Below are 16353 nucleotides of genomic sequence, written 5' to 3' on the forward strand. Positions count from 1 at the left end.
ACATGTGCAAGTGAAAACCTAAGGTCAGACAACTCCTACAATTCCCCAAATCCATTTTGATACCAGTTGCTAAGATAAGGTTCTACCCATTGATCTTACACACACACACACACACACACACTTCTTTGGGTTGCCGAAATCCACACTAAGTAGAGTAGCACAATGCCATTGAAGAGACTGAGCTTCTTTATGATTAGAGGGGGAGATACATTTGTAGCATCCATAACGTACGATTCCAAAATAATGTTATTGTACAATGGCATAACCACAGAAATACCTCACTTTCACAAGGGACAATATGTACATAATTGTACCATCTTGCATATTTCCTCATTTTTCTACCTCAGCTCAGTCACTAGATGCCCGGATAGGATGGAAACAGGTGTCTATGTCTGTAAACATCAATCAGTGTTTGCCAGTGTTTGCATCATTTTCTACTTGAAAAAAAATGGTAGGACAGTATTTTCCTCACATGGTCTAGAATTACTTTGTCAGGAGTCCTGCGGTGAAGAAATGATTTGCAAAATCAAACAAAAACAATTTTGAGAATACACAGAGAACATATTTTGAGAGTTAGGGTAAGGGCTCTGGACAGATTATTCCCAAGAGCAAAGTCATGGAAAGAGAATAACAGCCAGAGTTTGCAGAGTGCTAGACAATTAAAAAATATTGGGACTTTGGTGAATTATTCAAGATGTCTGTCGCTCTCTCTTTCTGCTCACTTCTAGATGGAAGAAAATAGTTTTAAGGATTCCTCTCTCTACTTGTTTGGATTTTTGTGGCTAACAGTTATTCCACTGTATATACCACATTTGCTATTAACAAATGAAAAATAAGTCTTGGCGCAGTTCTATATATCGGTTACAAATGTTACCTATCTCACAATTGAACCTGCAGTGCCAGAAAACCACAAACTGCACACATGCTTTTCAACTTAGCTTTAAGACTTTTTGCTGTTTCCTTTTTTCAGAACAAAAGGAAATCTCCACCTCTACTAATCGTGTGAGAGCCTTTGTGGTTATTCAACTGAAAACAAAATAGGACTTTTAACAAAATAACATTCTGGTCGATATGTTTTAAAAATGTGTCTTTGTGTGTGTGTGTAGAAAGAACATGTGCAGGTTTATATTCAAATATAGTGATAATGTTCCACTGAAATCGCCATATGTCATTCCACAGAATATGCTTTGAGAATTTAGTTTAAAAAAGGTTAAGATTGGGGTTTCATAAGGTTTAACAAAAAATTAAAAACAAAAAGCAGCTTATTAAATATATTAGTTATAAACATATTTCAATTCAATGTTTCAATTTTATGTGATTTTAAAAAAAATTCATCAAATGATTTAACAATGCTGAAATTAAAAAAAATTAAATTAAATTAAAAGAAAAGAATCATACAATTTAAGCATAGTAATGGAGAAATAGCCATACGTACTTTTATATATAGATATAAGACTTCTACTTTTTTCATCTTTCACCAATTTTGGCCTGCATCCTTCTGCTTCCCACCAACCCAAAAATCTCCAAAAGGAATCAAGATACATTTTACTTTTATGATTAATACCATGAAAGCAATGTGATTTCACTTATCTGAAGCCTAGAGACAGCATAATTCACTTCATCAAACCAATTTGGATGATTTCTTTTCAGAGTTTTGTCCTAGCACCCATCAAAGAATCTCCAAGATGGGTGATTCAGAGGCACTCAATGAAACAATCCAGCCTAGAAAATACTTCATATCTAAACCAAGCTGGTGTGGAAAAGCAGTGCCTTCTCTATGATGCTCACAAAAGCAACACACCCTCCAAATTGTTTTGACCTTTCTAAAACACTGTGTAAAACATGTTCTTTCCCCTTCCCTCCTATGCTGATCAAAGCTGAGTAGCAGTTTCTCTGCAGCAATGCCTGAAGGAGATAAGTAGTATCTCCTCTGCAGTCTCACCAAAGCTTCTGGCAAGTGGCCCAAGGATACTCTCTAGGCCAAAAAGCTCCAGAGCTCAATAAGGGAATGCCAGCATTGTGTCCTTAACCTGCCCAGCCTGAAATCAATTTCACCAGCACTGCAGGGGAAGGCTTCTCTCGGCTTTCACCTGGAGGATTTCTCTCAAAAAGGTAGCTCTCAGCCTACTTTCATTGCATGAGTTGCATGAGTTCCACAAGAACAGGCTGCAAGGGGCTCTAAACAAGATAAAGCAACATATTTTTTTTTAGAAGAAAGTGATCATATTGCTTTGTGAAGCAGCTACAAGGAGGTGATTCTTTCAAATCTTGGTACTTCACTTTGATTATCAAAGTTATACACATCCCCTACTAGCTGCTGTTATTTTGTAGAGATTGTTCAAGTATGCTATGACTGTTTAATCCATGTTCTCAATCTCAAGACAAGGCATTTTAATTTGGGAGAGGAAGGTGATGCAACTACATTTGATGGCATATCCAGAGATCTCACCATATCATCTAGTTCTCTACCTGCACTAATTTTTATGGACGCTATATACTATTCACTCATTGCTCAGGATATTCAGATCAGCAATTGATAGGTCCTTATATAGTAGCATCCCATAACAGGATAGAATTTATTTCAGGGGACTTCAAACTTGGCCCTTTTATGACTTGTGGACTTCAACTCCAAGAATTCCTCAGCCAGCATGCCTGGCTGAGGAATTCTAGGAGTTGAAGTCCACAAGTCATAAAAGGGCCAAGTTTGAAGTCCCCTGAAATAAATTCTATCCTGTTATGGGACACCAGACAAGTAATTTTTAGATACCTCTAATAAAATATTCTGTTCCTTCGTAGTTTAGCAGAAGGTAACCTTTTACCCCAAATCATCAAATACGGCATTAGCTGTGATCTTGACTATTTCTAAAGACATTTTTCTCCCCATCTTCACAACAGTTTGGGTCCCTTGAATACACAACTATAGAGACATCTGTAGTTTCAACTATACCTTCCGCTTTTTACTGTTTTCCTGATGACAATTAAGAGGAACAGCTTGGGATCATGTAGTTAACATAACAAGAGTGGTATAGTAGAAAGAAAGTATACTTTTTGACTTCTGAAACTTCTGAAAAGAAGTGCTTTGCAAGGACAGTGCAAAGACTTATCCAAAAGAAAAAAGGTTAATCTTCAACAGTGGCTACTAGAGGCTCCTAAAAAGTTGATGAGCAACAAATATTAATAGTATATGTCCTGTTTTGAATGTAGTTATTTAAATTCTAGCTAAGAATCAAAACATTATCAGTATTATTTACTTTCATATTTCTATTTCATCAACTCTGAAATATTAAATGTATGCACACATTAAACACATACTACCCTTGCTCATAGCCAAAAGGCAGAGAGGCTATTTCAGTTTAACATCTAGCATTCTGTCAAAGTTGCTTTGTGACTTTTTGATTATTCATCTTCTAGAATTATCCAACACAATGCACAAGGCTAAATAAAAAAGGTTTCCCAGTCTCATCAAAGTTGCAAGCTATATTATTTAGGATACTAACCTTATTTCCAACACCAAGGAGGAATTGATTTTCCATCTTTCTACAGAATGCTGGAACACTGAAGAGCCACTCTTCCGGCTTATTTTATCGGAACTATTGACCATTGATCTACTTAAACTTTGCTCACCATCTCTGAAACACAATGTAAAAAGAATGAAAGGTAGTTAGCTCAGAGATAGGCAAAATCTTCCTTTGGCATCACTTCACAAATACCAGCTACAGGTATTATTTTAGATTCTTTTCTTCTTCTACCTTTATTACTTTATGACAAGACAAATATCTAATACGGGAGTGTCAAATTGCCGGTCCGTGGGTCAGATTTGTCATGGCAAAACTGAGCCCACCCCATTGCCGGCAATGGGAAAAAAGTCGTGATACATCACGACATGTCATGTGACATTGCAAGTTTGACACTACAAGCAAAGTCAACAGGGGCAGCCAGACTTGCTTAACAACCACATGAGTCACTTAACAACTGCAGTCATTTGTTCAACAACTGTGGCAAAAAAGGATGTAAATTGAAGCATAACTCAGTTAACAGAAGCCTTGTTTAACAGCAGAATTTAGAGCTCAGTTGTGGTTGTAAAGGATTACCTGTACTTCTTTCTCCTACTATTTTCAGCACAACACACACACTTTGTTTTTATTTTACACACTGGCTTACACTGAATGGGTAGAAGCTGAAACTTCCTTAAAACTGGAGTTTTTTCTATTAATTGACTGAATCTTTGGCCATTATTTACTTGCTAGGTTCAACTGATAATGTATTATAACTATAATCTGAAATGTCAGCAGAATTTCCATCAAAAGAAGGAACTCTCTCACTATTTTGATCTGAGCTACAGTTACTTCCTATAATTGTAACTTGGTTGGATCAGATTAAAGGCCTTTATTAATTAATTCCACATCAATATTCACCTATCAGCCCTCCCAGGTAAATTAGACAGGAAATATGATTAGATGAACAAATTCTGCTTTACTGTAAGGCTACATTAACTGAATCTTGCAAGTCTGAAAGTACAACCTTACAACCTGACCAGGGCGGGTCCTTCCTAAGTTTCTTTCTCTGGATGTTACGCCACTGGGGGTTCCTTCTGCTCTTGTCTGTTTCCTAGCAGCATCTCTTCCTCTCATTTCCCAAGATCACCCACACATTCCATTACATCATCATAACAAATTACTACAGTTACTTGGGAACACCAAAGTGCTTCCAGGTTGAAAGAATTGAACATTGACACCATCGTTGCCTAGGGGATGCCAGTTGGATGCACCTTCCTTGTCCCCATTAAATTGCTCACCAAAGTGGTAAACATTTATATACTCGCGGTCATCCAATTTTGAACTGCTAGCTGGAGCATATGACAGGAGCTCACCCCCTCCTGCAGCAACTACTGGGTCTTGAACGCTAGCCTGCTGATTGACAGCCCAGCATCCTAACTTCATGAACCACCACAGTCCCCCATCCTAACAGCTCTCAAGATATTAGAGGAATTCCTAAAGTACACCCATATGAAAATAACTCTCATCCTTTGAATTCCAAATCAAGTGACATTTAGAGCAAAGCTAGCTTTATATAATGTATAATTATCATGACTTGTATCCATTAAAAGACTTCCCCAGCATGTATTTCTTATTTATTAATTTCTTTTAAATCATCTAAACCAGGCATGTCAAACTCGCGACATCACGTGACATTGCGCGATGTGTCGTGACTTTTTCCCCATTGCTGGCAATGGGGTGGGTGCGGTTTTGGCATAACGCATCCGGCCCGTGGGCCGGCAGTTTGACATGCCTGACCTAAACCAATGGGCCTGTTGGTTTTAGCTATTTTTAGTCTGTCAGTGAAAATTAATAGCAGACTGCTTATCAATGTCATTCATCTGTTTTTCAGGAACTTTGGGGGAAAATTCTCCTTAGGCCTATCCTACAGCTTTTGCAATGAAAATATGCATAAAATTAATTTTACTATTCTTCTCTATTTTTAAACAAGTGGCCAGAAGACAAATCAGAACCAAAACATGAAATGGCTTCTCATAATAGATCATATTACTTATTTAGAGACTCCCTCTCTAAACTAAGATGAATGCCATACTTTAATGAATAATAATAGTTTGGTGTATTAATAGGAATTTGCTTATTAAATTTGTTTATTAAAAGTATTTGTTTGATTGAGTAAATGTGTTACAAATCTAATAAACAACTAGGGTGGACCATTTCAGTGAAAATATCTATTAATAAATCAGGCCTATTATTCATTAGAGTGTGGCATCCATCTTAGTTTAGAGAGGGAGTCTCAGCAACCAAATATGGGAGGGAAAAGCTATGTCCACTATGCAGCATGACATAACCCACAAGACAATATTTTGCCCACAGGCATATAGTACTGTTATTCTCTTATCAATCTTGCTCATGCTGAACATAACAGAAACATCTTATCCTCCATTGTTTTGATTTATTACTGGAAGAAAGAGGTAGAATGCTCATGTAGCTTTTTAACTAAAGCTACTACTCAAGCTCTAAGTTTTTACCCTTAAGTATACTATTAACCTTATTAAGCAGACAACACTGTAAGCCATTGGGTCATCTTTTGACAGATAGTACAATCTGATATGACCAGAATGAACACTAAATTGTAGGCTGGCCATATTTTGCTGAACAGTCTTGTAATCAACTAAGAAGGTTATATATCATATATAGAAAAATAAATATAGTGGCAAATGAACTTCAATAATGTCAATATTTATTTACCTAAACAGATAAACAGAATGACCACGGGCAGGCAAAAACGCAATAGGAGCAGTAGCAGCTTCTGACTTCCTGCTAGCTTCCCCATTTACTTTGTTTCTGGGAAGCTGGTGAGGAGCATCGGAAATTACGATCAGGAAGTGGGGATGCGGTGGGAATGATGCTTTGTGAATAAAACTGGTGTGACCATCATGGAAATTTCAATTACACAAGAGTAATGGATCCTGGATTTTTATACATTTTTAAAGTAGCAGATTTTAGGTACCTTGATCCAAAGATTGTCGTGGTATTAGCACCATTTGGGCTAACTTGAGACTACAAACAGATAAACATAGCAAGGATTTTAGTAGTATAAATATAGATTAATTAGGTAGGTGTTACTGTATGCAAAAAGATTTTCATCAAATGAATTTAGGCAGTTAAGTTTTTTTTAAAAAATCCCAAAAGAAGGAAATATCTAATGCGTTCATACTGTTGCCAAGAGGTCAATGATGTCTCAATATAAACTAAGAAGAGAAGATTTTACTTTGGTTTTTTATCCATCCCAGGAGCACAATTATTTTACAATTCTGTTTTTATGCTGGTTTTTTTACTAACTGTGATGAGCCACCCAGAGTCTATGACAGGAGCTCTTGTGAGATAAATACCTTAACTATGATGCCTGAGAAAATCCAGTTAGTTTCTGGGACATAAGAATTTGTTTTATACAAGGTCAGACAATTTGTCCACATTGTCTTGTATCATCTGAGTAGCAGCCAACAACAGCTTCAGTTAGAAATCCTTCTCACAACATAAGATTCTTTAAATTAAATTAAAGGAGGGTCAGCAACTAAATCTGAAGACTTTGGCATTAAAGCTATAAACACTATCATAAAATTAATGTTTTGCCCATAAACATCACCCAATAAAATGTGCTTACTTCTATATAGAACATATCAACAAAGCAATGTACGTATTAAAAAGACAAATCTGATGCAAGGGGTACAAAACAAATCCAACAAACACAATCAAACCATTTGACAATTAAATTAAAGAAAGAGCAGCTTTAAAAGTGATTGCATAGGACAGAACTATTAGAACATCCCGAGTAAACAAGAAGCACCACACCACAAATTAATCCAAAGATCCAGTTAAGCAGACACATCTTCAGATCAGTCTCAATTGTAATTAAAGAGGGAGGGAATTTCACAGTTGAGAAACCTATGGCTCAGAATTGGCTGTTTTCGGTTGTTTTTCAATGAATCCCTTGCAAGTGCAACATCTTCAAGAGGGCAGTTCTGCTAAATCTTTACCTTCTAGATACAGATGTAAAAAGAGAAAACAGTTGTCAGATAGGAAGGTCTAAACCATACAGACCTTCATATGGCAGAATACGTAGTTTAATCTTAGCTTGACAGCAAACTGGCAACATCAAACTTAACACTGCTATAGCACACTTCATCAAAAAACTGCAGCACCCTAAAAAGAATGTGGATTTCTGTATGCTGTATATAGCAATCGCATGTCACACAGTGATATCCAGAAAGACTAAGTTGTGCTTCATCACATCTTGAAGCTTGCCTAGGAGAACTCATAGGATCAATTATTGTATGCCTGCTGGATATACATCCCATCCAATATGTATAATTGATTTACAGATTAAAGTTGAACTTAAACTTGGTTTAAAGAAAACAAAGCAAATTTTATTTCAAACTTCATACATAGTAATTTTAAGATGGGGCAAGGAATGCAAATACATATACATTTATGCATGTACATAATACTCTTTTCAAATTTAATGTTATAAAGAATAATGATAAAATCTTTGGTGAACAATGTTCACATAAATCTCAGGGGACAGATTCATGCCAAAATTAATTATACAGCATTTCTCTGCCTTCCAAGTCAATGTCATATGAAACAGTCCCTTTTAAATAATAAACACACAGTGCTAAGATTTGTGGGTGATATTGCCTTCCTGAAGCAGCATCATTGCACACTTAAAAATAAAGTGATCAAAATATACTACACGATGCATAACAATTGTACGATGAATTTCCATTTGTATTGAATTTGCTGTAGCCCCTTAGAAACTTCCAAAAATGGCATGGGTGTTTCACAGTATGCAGTGATATACATTCACTAAAACATAATTTGGTAGTGCAGCATGGGAGCTAACGTTTTGGAACTAGGATAAGTGAAAAGCAGGTTCACGTCCACCCTCAGTGATTGAAGTACACTGAGTGACTCTGTACTGGCCATGCTTTCTCAATCCAATATAGTGCAATGGGTTATTGTAGTAGAAGAAGGGGCTAAGTCCAAAGAAGAATCAGCCTAGAATCTCTACATAGCCACAAATGAACTAAGTCCAACTCTTCTGGAGTTCCATTGACCTTTATCTAGCACCAAGCTAGTGCTAATAGGTTCCCATGCATAGGCATGAGTAGTAGTAAATCAGTTTATTGGAACTTTGCAGATAGTCCTGGTCTTTCATGCCTGGCAGTTAAACTTATAGGAAAACCTGAAAAGGAAGAGCTGGGTTTGTTGCCTTGTGTTCCTGGGAAAAGGAGGAATATAAATCAGACAAATAAATAATTGTCCATAAAAGTACTTATGCTCTAAATACGAGTAGTTGTTGACCTACAAGATAATTGGAACCAGAATTTTCATTGATAAGCAAGATGTTTGTTAAGTGAGCTCCACTCAATTTTGCAACCATTTTTTTTACCATGGTTAAACAAATCACTGCAGTTGTTAAATGAATCATGTGGTTATTAAGCAAATCCAGCTTCCTCTATTGACTTTGCTTATTAGAAGACAACTGGAAGATTGCAAATAGAGATCACATGATCCTGGCCCACTGCAAACATTGAAAATATATGCTGATTGCCAAGCATCCAAATTTTGATCACGTGACTGTGACATGCTACAATGGTCTTAAGCATGAGGATCATTTTTAAGTAATTTTTTTTGTTAACAGTGCTGTTATAACTCTGATCACTAAACGAATGGTTGTAAGTCAAGGAAGATAATCCTTGACTTACAATCATTCATTTAGTGATCATAACAGACTGGAGCAGTCAAAATGTTCTGAAAACCTACAGTTAGTAAAAATAATAACAATATATAACACAGTATTTAAAAGAAGTTTGGGTAATCTGCTTGCTTCTGCTTCATGCTATTTCTCCAACTTCAAGTTAATATTCTTGGTCTGTTGGACATCTCTTCTGGTTTATTTTTATCCTCATTTATTATTTTTTAGTAGTCAATCTTATTCTTTTGTAACAATTTTTAAGGAAAATATCCTTTTTTACATACGGTCACTAAACATCACATACCAGTATTTTTCCATTTCTCACGAGTAACTTATTAGTCAAGCTTTGTAGCTAATCATGTCATCCAAATCAGAATCAGCCATTTTGGCAACTGTTTGAGGTTTGGGCAAGGTTAGCCACAAAGATGTGCACATTGAAGGATGTGAAAGTAAGATGGTATTATATACCTTGATATTCTGTATCTCATCAAATAAACTTTTTTAGGCTTACTATGTTTTGCAAACAACTCTGTTTGAAAAATCTATGCCATATTCTCCTAGGATAAGTAGTTTTTAAATCTTGAAAAATAAATGAGAATTTAGAATGCTTAATTTGAACTTGATTTTGCCTCTGATCCTTAATTGTTTTTATGATTCTAATTTGTTTCTATGCTGAATCTATGTTGCTTTCTGTTCTGTTTATCTTTTTACCTGCTTCTGTCAGCAGGTAATCTCTACTTTAAAAAGATCACAACTTTTCTATCAAAACTGTGACACAATCTATTATAAAAAGGAGCGAATAAACAAATTCAGCAAAAAATAAAATTATCTGAAGACTGTCATGCTTCTAATCAAGAGTCTTCACATAAACTCTTACCACAAACTGGCAAAACATTTTATTTTTTGTGGCATTAAGTAGAACTCATACCAGTTGAGAACACATTTCCAGATAGCTTCAAGGTTTCCATTTTTATACTTCAATTCTGTAAAGTTTATTCAAACATAAATGTCTGTGTGCCGTATTTCCACTGAATCCACCATCACTAGTCTCTCTTTTCCTCAAACTTGATTAACAGTTTCAATAAATAAATACCGTAACATTCTTGATATGTATGTCATGATGTGTATTACAGTCTTAAAAATTGGAGCTGCCTTGATAGAGAGACAGTGGATAGAAGAAGTAAAAGATAGTTGAATGTTTTCATTTACAGTCAAATGATCATTCTTTGCCAGAAAAATCATTTTTGTTATGCTGTATACAATTTTTGTTTGGAAAAGGTACTACTGCCATAATTTGATTAGTGAATACTATTTGATAAATGCTACTTTGTCCCCCCCCCACAAAAATAATCCTTTTACTTTAAAAAGTTATATGTTATAAACTTTTAATTGGCTTTACAATTTGGACACCATCATAATGCAACCTTGTTATTGACTTGCTAAAGCTGATTTAAAATAATATTTGTTTTCTCTTCTTTTAATAGAAAAATTAAGCGGAACATTTCTGCCTCCATCCTAACCAATACAATAAAATGTTATATATTTTTCCTGTACAAGCCATATTTTTAAAGTGCCTTGCGTCTCACTACAGGCTAAGTTAGTTTGTATATAAAGCAATGTTCGCTTTTACTGGATGTCAGGCAAACACAAAGTTTTAATTTGTAATATTTTACAATGAGTTACAACTGAGAGAATCTCAAAACTCAACAAGCAAGTGGGCCATTTTACAGGCCTACTAGATCTGAGATCAGTGATGGCTAGAGAGATGCTAGAGTTGGGATACATTTACTTCATTTTGATTTTGATCCTTGTTTCTTTATAAATATTAAAAATATTACAACTTAAAATCTTTCAGTTATTAAATAGACAATTACAGTTAACCAATATGCAACAGAATAAAAATATAGAACCATATATAGATTTAGCTAGGCATATGATAACAGAGCATATTATCCTTTAGTTACAACTTTCCAAATGCCAATCTTTTTAAAAAATGCTAAAATCAAGGAACATTCAAGTAATATATAAATAAAATTAAATGTAATAAAATAATTTAAAATGAAAATGTAAAATGAAGTGTTCAGTACTTCTCTTTTCTTTTCCCCCTAACCACTATTACTCAGATATTTATACTTTGCTTTAAATCTTTATAACTATTGCTTGAAATCAGCATAATAAGGCCAATCAGATGGTTCATTACCTTTTTTCTTTAGCTGTGCCCAAGTCTAAAATATCTGTAACTAAAATTCCTATCCCATCATCTCCAGCCAACATGTTAATGGCCAGTGGCAATGGAAGTTTTTCTGCAGAACACTGGAAAACACTAGGTCAAAGCAATAGATAGTTAATTTGGCAGCAAAGAGGTTTCCAAATAAATAAATAAAATATAAGTGAAGTGATGGGAGAAAGATAGCTGAAGTTTTACTGTGACTGAAGAAACATGTGTATCAATAAAGGTGAGGCCAAAATTGGCAGTAATTCCACTACTGTTTGGGCAATTTTGTTTTATAACAGATTAACCAACCAACTCAGAAAGTAATAGAATACCAATCAACTCTCAATTCTGCATGTAGCTACCAAACTGTGAAAGTAGATGACTTATTAACCCTTCTCCACAAGCACCCATTCAAAGGATAATGCAAACTGTATTTTCCCTCATCTATCTGCTAGTAAGAAAGCATTCAAGAACCCATGAATATACGTTCTGGGGATCAATTAAAAACACAGACTTCAACATAATCTTGTATCTGGTTCTAAAGTAGGTTTTTAATAAATCAGACCTGCCCAGGAAAACAATGGTTTCACAATTCATTCTGGAAAGAAGTGAACAGCATACAGAAATATTTCTATGAGAAAATTTTAATACTGAGAGGAGGAGGAGGAGGAGGAGGAGGAGGAGGAGGAGGAGGAGGAAGAGGAAGAATAGATAAATTGATACAGAAAGAAAAGTTTTAGAAGCAAGTTACAGTACTGAAATCAAGAGGCAAGTTAGCCATAACTTATTTCAAACCCGCAACTTCTCTCCTCTGGTCACTGCCCTACTTGGCCTTTTAGCTTAAGCTTCAAGGGAGCCTGAATCCCTGGATTATAAAAAAGGCATTAATCTCCAACTAGAACTTTCCAGAGCACTTGTCCATTTTAACTAAGCTTCTTCTAAATCAGGAATACCCAAATTCTTCACCTCATCAACCCCTGGGCTCAGGAATTCTGGGAGTTCAAGTCCACAAGTCCTAAAGGAGCCATAGTTTCCCACCCATTTTAGATGGCTCATTCACACCCCATATACCATTTGTTGTATTAAAAAATACTAATGTTACTAATAATATTACAAATGACAATGGTAACAATAACAGATAGTACCATCAACCCTTGGGGATCATGAACGCTTTGGGGAATCCCTTTCAAAAGAGTACTAGAATTTCACTGACTGAAGGTTGACTTAAACCAATAAAGATAGAGGACATATGCCAGATGTGGGCTATTTCTGTCCCCACTGGCTGCTATACAGTTCTTGCACTGCTTCTGCTACCAAGTGGTTTCACACAGCTGCCTTTACCAGAAAGCACTGAAACTACCACCAACCCTCCAGGATGACTATCATGCAGTTGCATTTCCTGTGGCTGTCCAATGGGAGGGGGACTTTGCAAACTCTATTCCGACTTCTATGAATTATATCCATTGAGTCTACTCAGATGCTGCTAGCCAGGCCAGAATTAGATTCCTTGGCCAGTCATGATTAATTAGCATTACTATTTCTTTGCACCTCAGAGCTTGTTCATTATCAACTGTTTCCTCCCCTCTTTTTCACCCTGCATGCACCCACAAGATCTGCCACCAGTCAGCACATTTGATAGCTAAGCATGTCATTCTAAACATGCAAGTAAACTTGCACCTTAAGGATGTGTCTAAACTCCAGCCTTCAGGAGAGTGATCTGTGATTGCTATTAACTCAGGCAGGGAATGCTTAGTGGGAGAAGAAAGGAATCCAGGGGGATCTATCAATCATTTTCCTAACTTAGCTTCATAAATAAAGAAAACACAGTTAACGGGGTTCTTTCTTGCAACAGGAAAATACACTGCCAGTGGGAGCAGCACAATAAATGCAGGCATAGTTTGCAACAAGGAGGCGCTTTAACTAGAACAAATGTGGTTCCAGAGGTTTATCCCAACAGTTTAGGAAGGAGGAGGTGTAAAGCTGTAGGAGCTGCAGCCACTGTTTGGCCGAAAAAAGAAAGCCAAGAATCGTAGCTGATGGCTAACAAAGAAGCTAATCTTTTGTCTCTGCTGGCACTTCTGAAACCTTATCGCCGAAGCCCATCCACTGGTGCAGCACTTTTCCTGTTTGTGCAAACCACGCAAAAGCCGGCAAGGATTTTGCAGACCACGCTCACTAAAGAGGAAACGCGACCACGACGCCTTCTATTTTTTATTTGCTCGGGAAGCGGAGCACAAAGCAACGGAGCAGATTAATGTTGCCAAGCTGCTCCTCTCTCCGGTTCGGCTGTATCGGGGCGGTCGTACCCCGCAAGGCGAGAAAGAAGGGTCATCTCCAGGTTAGAGTGGGTGAGCTACTCTCACGCCCCCCCTTCTCGCCATGCTCCCCCTTTTCCTGCCCTGAACTACAGCTGGACGATTTTGCGACTGAGTTGTGATCTGCAGCTTCGCCGAGGAAGGAGACGCTTGCAAAGAAAACGCTACCTAGGAATGGGACTGTATTGGGGTGACAAGGAAGGAGACGGGCAGTCCTGGCTGACACGCATCCCCAAGTCTCCCGCCTTCCTATTCGAAACGCTGCGCTACCATTCAGCCACCGCAGGCATCCCCGGATTTCTCGAGGGGCTAAGCAAGCAGACATGCATGAAATGTGTAGGTGCCGGTGCAGGGAGCAGGAATCGGAGCTGAGGCAGACCAGAGAAATACACACACACACCCCTCTCCAGTACGGGCAGCATCTCCTCTCTTTGCTGGGCGGGAAGGAGCGGGAGCAAGATAAGTTACCCTACCTAAACGGCAACGTCTTTTGCTGCTGTAGTATACGCGAACCGCGTCGGCTTTCCCAGGCACCGCCGGCTCCCCACCCCCTAGCGGACACGCCTTCCCACCCGCCAACAGACAGACATGCCTACACCAAACAAGCCAGCTTCAGGATTAAATTAGTCCTACGCCCGCCAACGGCAGCGTAAAAAATGCAGCAGTAGCAACAGCAACCAGGATCCTCCTTGAATCCTCCAAAACATATAAGTCGACAGGGCTGATCCCGCCGCTTTCTCCAATTGACAAGCTTGTCACAGAATTAAATACAACCTTGTATCGTAAAAATGGGGGAGGTTCCTTCCCCCCCCCTCCCTTTTAATTGCGCGCTGCGAACTGCAGTCTCGCCACAGCTACGCCGCACTAGACGGGCTAAAGTTTTGTTTTGCTTATAAAGTGTCAAGGCTCGACAGTCGGGACGCGTGGCAATAGGAATCATTTGTCATCGCCCCAAACGAAAAATAACATAAGGGCGGCTTTGGACGTGTCGTTGCCCCGAAGGAGCACGGGATATAGAAACGGGGACGTGCCCCTCTACAAAGAGGACACGCGTCCCTCCACACTCATAGAAAACTTGGCCTTCGGGAGACGGCGGGAGACCCCGAGGGCAAGCACAATAGCAGCAGCAGCAGCAGCTGAGCGCAATCTAACTTGCTTCGGTGCTCATCCTGTTTAAATGATCTAAAGATGAAGTGTAACCCAGTAGAAGCGGAAAGGGAATAAAGTCCACGTACACGATGAGCGCTAACTTGGCAGTAATTCCCACTTAAAATTTCCGTCTAGGTCCAGGGCGTTCCAAATCCGCAACCCTTCTCTATAAAAGCACAGCTGAACTTCTGGAAGGGAGGAAGGAATGCCACTCCCCCTCAACCAGCAGTACAGGAGAACAGACCCGCTTCCCGCATCTCAAGCTACTCTCGCTACTTCGAAATCCGTGAACGCTTCCAAATACCTAACGTGCCCCTTGGTTTTATTCAACTCTTTGCAACTGCCCAGCCGTCGAACAAACCCATTTGGGCAATCCCTCTCTTCTCCCCCCCCCCCCCTTTCAACTTCTTTCCAAAACCCGCGCCATCGTTTTCGCCTTGGGGTCACATCTGTCCTGAAGCCGACCGTAACGCTTAGCTACGCGAGGGCGAAATCGCAGATTGCAGATCAAAAGGAAGTGGGCGGCCGGGGGGGGGGGAGAGAGATCTTCACAACATCCTCAGAAAAAGAAAATACACACCTACTCAATACGAGTTGGAGAGGAGGGAAGGGGGCTGAAGGAAGGAAGGAAACACCACCGGCCCCCTTTGCACCTCAATGCGCCGTGTGCGCATCCCAGCTCTCCTCCCTGTTTTGTCAAATACGTGTGAAAGCCAACGCTTTTGCATTTACCCGTTGGGTTGCGCCTCCGGGTGCCCCTCCGTTCTTGCGATCTCTTTTGTCTTGTAAAAGATCAGGAGGATACTTATCGTGCAGATAGTCCACCTCTTCCTGATGGAACGCATGTCTCCCGCAAAATCAGAATTCCTTCTATTTCCTTTGTTTGGCAGGATGCAAAGAGGAAAAGGGAGCAAAGGAGATAAAACAAAGCAGCGTTCAGCCAATTATTATTATTATTTTTTTTAAAAAAGGAAAGAAAAAAAAAAAAAGCCGACTTTGTGTTGTGGGAGGCGAGGCTGCCGCTGCTTCTCCCTCCCCCGCGGGCGAAGTCCTGCCCGAAGTCCACGCGCTCCCGAGATCGCTCGGCAATTGCTCCTCTCCAAGCTCCTCTCACGCTGCCTTCCCGTTTAGGTAACAGCAGAGGCGGCAGCCGCCAGTCTCCGGGGCGTCACGTAGCCCCGCCCTTTCCCTGGCGGGGAAATGATGAGCAAAGCCCGGCCAATAGGTGGGCAGAGGAGGCGGGGATCGCTGCTTCTTCAACTTTAAAAAGCGCCTTTCGGAGAAGAGAAGAGAAGAGAAGGGAAGGTTGCTCAGGGCAGTCATCGGTTCTCGGTGGGAAGAAAGTGGCCAACGAAGGTGGTGGCGTGGAAGATTTTTTCCCCCTTAGGTTGCGAGGACCTCAGTGTTCCTCGAGACCAC

The 16353-nt window shown here is 39.0% G+C and overlaps 1 protein-coding gene across 1 annotated transcript in view; it reads right to left on the minus strand.

Moving 5' to 3' along the window:
- ST8SIA4 (ST8 alpha-N-acetyl-neuraminide alpha-2,8-sialyltransferase 4) overlaps positions 1-15805 on the minus strand; it is a 68632-nt gene extending 52827 nt beyond the window's left edge. The window contains exons 1-2 of the mRNA XM_015817311.1: positions 15667-15805; positions 3498-3629 (exon numbers count right to left, since the gene is read on the minus strand). Coding sequence (XP_015672797.1) covers positions 3498-3629; positions 15667-15779 — 245 coding nt within the window. The 5' untranslated portion in view covers positions 15780-15805. The remainder of the gene's footprint in view (positions 1-3497; positions 3630-15666) is intronic.
- Between the last annotated feature and the right edge of the window lie 548 nt (positions 15806-16353).

This window comes from Protobothrops mucrosquamatus, unplaced genomic scaffold (assembly GCF_001527695.2).
Source record: "Protobothrops mucrosquamatus isolate PMUCROS unplaced genomic scaffold, P.Mucros_1.0 scaffold571, whole genome shotgun sequence".
In the NCBI taxonomy this organism is placed as follows: Eukaryota; Metazoa; Chordata; class Lepidosauria; order Squamata; family Viperidae; genus Protobothrops; species Protobothrops mucrosquamatus.